Source organism: Cucumis melo, chromosome 6 (assembly GCF_025177605.1).
Source record: "Cucumis melo cultivar AY chromosome 6, USDA_Cmelo_AY_1.0, whole genome shotgun sequence".
Lineage (NCBI taxonomy): Eukaryota > Viridiplantae > Streptophyta > Magnoliopsida > Cucurbitales > Cucurbitaceae > Cucumis > Cucumis melo.
The window spans coordinates 4,866,753-4,874,227 of NC_066862.1; the positions used below are offsets into that span (position 1 = coordinate 4,866,753).

The window sequence follows — 7,475 nt, forward strand, 5'->3', positions numbered from 1 at the left end:
TTTAAATTTTAACGTGATTTTGCCCAAGGATAATTCATCGTCAAAACTAAACTAAAAAGTGGATGCTTTTTCCTCGAAACTTTTTCTTTCAACACATCTCTTTTTGTTTTTTATTTTGATTATGATGGCTATTGCCATTATCATTAATTGGATATGAGTGTATGATTTTTACGAGGATAATACTAGTAGACATCAACTCAACTCAACCAGAGATCAAATGGCTGTCTGAGTTTATAAATTCAATAATCTTATTACTTTTTTTTTTCTTTTGTATATGTTGGTCTTGATCATCCTTAGGTCTTGGTCATCCTCGTTAAAAACTTTGCTTGGATATCTTTAAAGGTGAGTTCTGATTTGGTATATTACGAAGCAACATAGTAAAATAGAAAGGAATAATTTGAAGAGGAGAAGTTAGAAGAGATGATGAAGAGTTTGATTGTTTGCAACTACTAATGTGGTCGAGAAGTGTGGGGATAGTTCATTGATCATGAATGAGATATGAAACATTTTAAAATTTATGGATAAAATAATACCCTATTACATTTTCAAATTTTTTATATAAAAGTGAAAGGATTTGTTTTTGCCAAAGGGGCTGACCTTTAATCACATTCTATGGTTCATTGAGTTTGTTCTAAGTGTTTTTTTTTATATAAATTATACAGTGCAGATTCTTAAAATAACATTTTTACCCTCTTAGTGTATTAAATATTAAATTAGGCAAAGTTAGGCAACCATTTCCTTTTTGGTTTTTCATAAACACTAATCAAGTTCTGACTGTTATTTATATCTTTTTGAAATACAAGAGTTGAATTTTTACCAAAATTCCAAAAATAAAATTAAGTTACAAAAAGCTATAACCCATTTGGTAATGGTTTGATTTTTAGTCTATAAAAATTAAGTCAAACAGACCATCCTTACATATCTAAAGCTAAATTTCTTTATTTTGCTATCAACCTAGGTTTCCATAAACTTTTAAGTAAAAAATTTTCAAAAGAAATTGTTCACCCTTGTAAGGGTCAACTAAAGAAGGATGTGATCTCAAAAAAATTATAGAAGAAGACACAAAGAAGATGCAAACTAAGGATGAATTTCAAGGAGATGAAACCTGTTCATCTTCTAGAATCCATTAATTTCTGTTTATACAACTCCAACAATCCAGGAATCTGCTCCTTGTGAGGGTTGATGAATTTTTCTATGAAACGGATTTCGGGATACTCAAACAACAAATAAAGTTTCTTGTGTTTTTTAATCAAACCCTTTGACAGCAAAACTTGATAAACATAGCCTCTAGGAAATAGCCTCTTCTTCAAACTAAGTGAAATTAAAACTGGTCTTCTAGCAACGAAAGATGATTCCCATCCAATTTCGTTGACAAAAAAATCCATTACACCATTAATCTTATCCTCAGAAAACGTCATACACAATGGATGCCTTCTAAAAGCTAAACTGAACTCTTCTTCAGACAATCCCCATTTCCTATAAACTTCAACCTTCTTATCCCATGAAGATTTGGTCATTGATCGAAGAGCAAAAACAGCAACAACAAACTGCAATTGTTGAGGGTTGAATCCCATTTCCATAACTCTCTCTACAACCTCCTTGAATTGGATGGAACTTATCGAGAACATTTTAGGCTGCCGCTGAAGATAAAATGAAATATTTGAATCCGGCACTCCAAATTGTCTCAGAATTTCAATATTGGGACCAACTGAAATTCGAAGATTCCAACCGAGAATACCCGCAAAGCGTTTTATGGTAGCGACAGTCTTCTCGACTGTTCCAAGCACGGCTTGAATGTAATCAAAGACTGGAATAATTTCTTGGTTTAAACTTCGTTTTAAAACTTGAGGAGCAGAACATACGAATTTGGTTATCTCTGGGGAAGAAAGACCTTTAGATTTAAAAAACAACAATACAGGAAATAGGGTCTCGGTGTTCGCAGAAAGAATTAGAGGGACCTTCTTAACAAGATCAGAAATTTGTGATTCAGAGAATCCATGATTCTCAAAAAACGCAATTACAGTCTTCCGATTGTTCTTGAGCTGAACAACATTAGAAGCCAACGAAGCAGATTTCGGAGATGATACAATCTCAGAAGAGGTCGATAAGAATCTGAGAGACTTCAACGGACTTTCGGAAAATCCGTGAGTACAGACTGACGATGGAGATCTAAGTAGAATGATTCTACGAAACAAGTTATACATGACAGTAGGAACTGCGAGGAGAAGGAAGACTGACCTGTTGGTTCCTTGTTGAGAAGAAGAGGATAAAGCTATGAAGGAAAATGGGCGGGGCGAGTCGGAGAGGTCATGCGGCCGCCGGTAAAAGTGGGAGACGTAGAAATGAGAGAATAGTAAGCAGGGAAGGTATTTAGGGTTTTTGAAGAGAAATGGTAAAAATTAAATTTTCTCGGGACATCAACCACGAGATTTACTTGAAAAAAAATCCGTGGTTTTGGCTTTTTCGGTAAATATCGGGTAAAGGCCTTTTTCTTTCTTAATCTTCGAGAGGAGAGTTGGGAAAAAAGAAAAAAAAAAGGAGTGTTTATCCTATACATATTTCCACTCCTATTCCCATTATAATTTCCTCAACCCAAATGGCAACTTACTGGTTGGTTTTCTCCTTGATATTTGATTGCTTGTAGCTCCTAATGTGGTTGAGAAGTGTGGAAATAATTCATTGTCAAAACTAAAAGAGAGGACATGTTACTCATGACCATGAAAGGAAACTCAACTCAATCATATTTTCTGAAACACGATCATGGAAGGAAAATCATATTTTCTTTTGCCTCGTTGATTCTTGTCGAATTATTAGTTTACAAACTTTTCCAAAAACTTTTTATTTTTAACACATCTCTATTTGTTCTTCATTTTCATTTGATTTTTATGCAGATATTACTAATAATAGACATCAACCCAACTTAGAACCAGAGATCAAATGATTTTCTGAGTTTATAAGATCAATAATCTCATTTCATTTTTTTTTTCTTTTACATGTGTTGGTCTTCATCATTAAGAACTTTGTTGAGATATCTTCAAGAGGGCAAGTTTCGCTTGGTACATTTGAGAAGCAACGTGTGAAACAATAAAAACAAACAACCTTGATCAACCTTGATCAATGTTTTGTTGGCTGTAGATAGGAATGAGCATGGTGGGCCGAAGAACCGAAACGAATGACCGAAACCGAACGAACCGAAGTCGGGCGGTCGGAATAATAAGGTTGGCGGTCGATTTTCGGTTCTAGGAACTCAAAAACCGAGAGGTCGGTTGGTTTTGAACCGACCCATGTAATTTTTTTAAAATAATATATATACTATATTATATAATTATAAGTTTAGGTTTAAAAAGAGAAATAAAATAAAATAATGCAATTCTTAATTTTTAAAATAGTCTATCAAAGAAAATTTTACTCCATGCATAAACCACATAATATTTGTAAAAGAAAATTCAAAGAACAAAGAAAAAAAGAAATTGAATCTATATATTAGGGTGAGCATGGTATATATTTCACATTTAAAAAAACAAAGAAAGAAAGAAAGGAAAAGAAAAAAAGAAAAGAAAGTTAGAAACATAGGAGGAGGACAGAAGAAGAAGAAGGAAGGAAAGAAAAAAAACCGGCGGCTTAAGCCGGTTTTCCAACTTTCGTGCCGACAAGGTGTCGGTTCGAGGGCGGTAATGTCGGAAAACCGACCCCGACCGCCCGATGCTCACCCCTAGCTGCAGGTTCCAATGATTAAATAATTTAAAGAGAAGTTAGAAGAGATGATAGAAGAGTTTTGTGTTGGTTTAGCAATTTTCTGTTGTTTCTGATCATGATATGATCAAGATTTAAGTGATTTTGGGTGGATTTAGTGTTTTTCTACTCTTGCAAACATCCACTATCTTGCACCGCTTCCAACTACCAAACTTAAAACTACTCTAAATCACCTAAGACCTAAGACAGTTATAGAATCGATTGGATTTGAAGTTGAGTAATCACCCTAAATCACATAAAACAAATATATAATTAATTTTGAATTGTACATTTTAAGTTTGAAAATTGTGAGATGTCTAAAATGCATTCAAATTAAAACTTTTTCACAAACATCTAGCAACATTACACAAATGTAAACAATGAGCAATCTAGCAACAATATTCTAAGAAAAAAAAACAATATTCTCGACGAGCAACCTTATTGTTTGCAGGAACTGAGAATAGTATTCTCAAGAAGCATACGAAAAAAAACTTTCAACTAACCTGTTCTTAAAGCCATGATAAATTTACAAATTATATACTTCATATTCATAAACCTAAATTTCATGACAAATTAACAAATTATATATTTCATAAACATAAATTAAAATAAAAACAGTAAACTCAAATGCAGAAGCCAAAAAGAAGATACAAACTAAGGGTGAGCGAAAAGAGGGATAGGAAAAAGATACCAAGTCCATCCATAAATTTTAGTTTTAGTTGTCACTACACATATCAATTAACAAAAAACAGTTGAGCATTAAAATTTCAAGGAGATCGAACCTGTTCATCTTCTAGAATCCATCAATTTCTCTTCATACAACTCCAACAATCCAGGAATCTGCCCCTTATGAGGGTTGATGAATTTTTCTATGAAACGCTTTTCAGTACACAAAAACATGAAAGAAACTTTCTGGAGTTCTTTAATGAAACCCTTTGACAGCAAAACTTGATAAACAAAGCCTCTAGGCAAAATCCTCTTTTTCAAACTACATCCAAATAAAGTTGGTCTTCTAGCAACATAAGATGATTCGCATCCCATTTCGTTGATAAAAAAATCCATTGTATCATTAATATTATCCTCAGACAATGCCATACACATTGGATACCTTCTAAAAGCCAAACAGATCTCTTCTTCAGACAATCCCCATTTCCTATAAACTTCAACCTTCTTATCCCATGTAGATTTGGTCATTGCTCGCAGAGCAAAAACAGCAACAACAAACTGCAATTGTTGAGGGTTGAATCCCATTTCCGTAACTCTCTCTACACTCTCCTTGAATCGGATGGGATTTGCCAAGAACATTCTAGGCTGGTACTGAAGATATTTGAAAATATTTGAACCCGGCACTCCAATTTGTTTCAGAATTTCAATATTGGGACCAACTGAAATTCCAAGATCCTTCATGAGAATACCCGAAAAGCGTTTTATGGCATTGAGAGAATCCTCCTCACTTCCAAACACGGCTTGAATGTAATCAAAGGCTGGAATAATTCGTTTGTTTAAACTTGCATTTAAGACATAAGGAAATGAACATACTAATTTGGCAATCTCTGGGGAAGAAAGACCTTTAGATCGAAAAAACAACAGTTTGGGCAATAGGGTTTTCTCGGGGTTCGAAAAAAAAACTTTAGGGAACTTCTTGTCAAGGCCAGAGATTTGGGATTGAGAGAATCCATGATCGGCAAGTAACGCAATTACATCCTTACGCTTATTCTTATGCTGAACAGCATTAGAAGCCAACGGAGCAGATTCCGGAGATGATACAATTTCTGAAGAAGTCGATAAGTATCTGAGAGATTTCAACGGACTTCCGGAAAATCCTTGAGAAAAGACTGGCGATGCAGATCTAAGTAGAAGGATTCTGCGAAACAAGTTAGACATGAGTGTAAGAACTGGGAGGAGAAGGAAGAGTGAACTGTTGGTTCTTTCTGGAGAAGAAGAACGGGAGAAACTAGAAGCGCCACACAAGAGGATGAAGCTATGAGAGAACAGAAAAGAAAAATGGTCGGCAGCAGAGCATCGGCTATCGGCGGAGTGGGAGACAGAGAATAAAGAAGGAAGAAAGGGGTTAGGGTTTTAGAAGAGAAATGTTCGAAAATAGCTCGGTTGATTTGAAAATATTTATTATGATATTGTAGTTTTTAATAGGTCTGCTATTCAACCCGACCTATATTTTAAAAAAACAAACAAAAAAACCAAATCTACCTTTATTTTTTTTTAAAAAAAAGAAAGATCAGTAAAATATTTTTGTAAGCGATTTGGTACACATTTGTCCAGCAGATCGTTTAAATTTGTCTCTCCAGACAACAATTTTTTTAAAATTTGGGGTATACGTGGCTACAAGATCGTTCACATTTGTTTAGACAATCAACAATCATTTTTTAAATTTGGTATACGTGGTTGCAAGGGGTTAGGGTTTTTATTTTCAAAATTTTTATAAACGATTTTTTTAATATTCTTTATAATCTTTTAATTTTGGTTAATCCTACGATGAAAAAAAATCAGAATCTCACGCGTCTTCTGCTTGCTGACCGTCATTCCATCAAAAATACTAGCCGTGATCATTTTTCTTTCTTTAAATCTTCTTCCCCACATATTTTCTCATCTCTTTCCAATCTTCTTCTTTCCCACATATTTTCTTTTCTTTCTTTCCGTGAATTAACCACTACTTATCTTCTTCTTATTTCCAACGAAGAACGAGATCTGTGACAGAACTATTAAAAAATGAATTCATATTTAATGGTAAGTTTTAATATTGAAAAGCAATAACAAAATTTAAATTTGTTTGACAAAACTATTAAAATGAATATAAAAAGAGACAAGAAATTTAAATTAAAAAAAGTATTAGCTTGAACCCAAGACATTGGAGGGAAAAAGCACGACTACCACATTTTTCTAAATATTTTCAAAACTACAATATATCAATAATTATTTTCCAAATGTTTTAATTTAAACTATTGCAAAAAAAAAAAAGGATGAAACTGAGACTAGCCAAAGAATACTCTTTGTCGAGTATTTTCATTTTTGACAAAAAAAGATTTTTGATGCAACATATTTAGTAATAAGTTATTTCAATTAAACAAATTTTAAAAAAGAAAAGAAGATTGTAGATTTTTTCCTACAAGCTTTCAATAGTTATTTTTTTCCTTTAAGTTTCTAATATAACCATGATTTGTAGTGTATTTGCACATTCGTACAATTCTATATTCAACATTGAGGTTCATATGATTTAAAAATTTACAATTACGAACTATCTCCCTCAACAACATCCTTGCTTTGTTGTCATCATCTACGTTGAATACATCTCAGACCCGTGTTTTCAATATTGAGTTGTCTTGTATGCTTAATAATATGTTCTATGTTTACAAAAGGTTTGATCACACATTGAACTCAAATCTTATAAATCATGTTCCATCAAGTAATTATGCACGTTTTGTATAAAATTATTCTGAACGGTTGCAACTAATATAGTTAAATAATGTGCATGCTATCAAGTTAGAAAACAAATTATATTAGAATTCTTAACGCAATAATAGTAAGCGTCATCCAGAGTGATAAATCATATTGTAATTGACTGGTTTCAGAAAAAATAATCATTTGATATAGTTGGCAACTCGTGTGTTGCTTCTCCTTATGTATAAGGATCATGACATGTATGTCATATTGTGATATACTCATGAATCTTACACCAACAACTCGTGTGTTGGGTGTAGTGTCGAGTCTGCAAAGCACAATGTGGT

At 33.2% G+C, this 7,475-nt stretch overlaps 2 protein-coding genes across 2 annotated transcripts; both read right to left on the reverse strand.

The window, feature by feature from the left end:
- Nucleotides 1-1,071: 1,071 nt before the first annotated feature.
- On the reverse strand, nt 1,072-2,785 carry LOC103483817 (uncharacterized). The gene has a single exon (XM_008440609.3). It carries the CDS (start codon nt 2,202-2,204, stop codon nt 1,110-1,112), a length of 1,095 nt encoding a protein of 364 aa, XP_008438831.1. The 5' UTR covers nt 2,205-2,785; the 3' UTR covers nt 1,072-1,109.
- A 1,624-nt stretch (nt 2,786-4,409) lies between these two features.
- Nucleotides 4,410-5,858, reverse strand: LOC103484196 (uncharacterized). The gene has a single exon (XM_008441159.2). It carries the CDS (start codon nt 5,614-5,616, stop codon nt 4,519-4,521), a length of 1,098 nt encoding a protein of 365 aa, XP_008439381.1. The 5' UTR covers nt 5,617-5,858; the 3' UTR covers nt 4,410-4,518.
- Nucleotides 5,859-7,475: the final 1,617 nt, after the last annotated feature.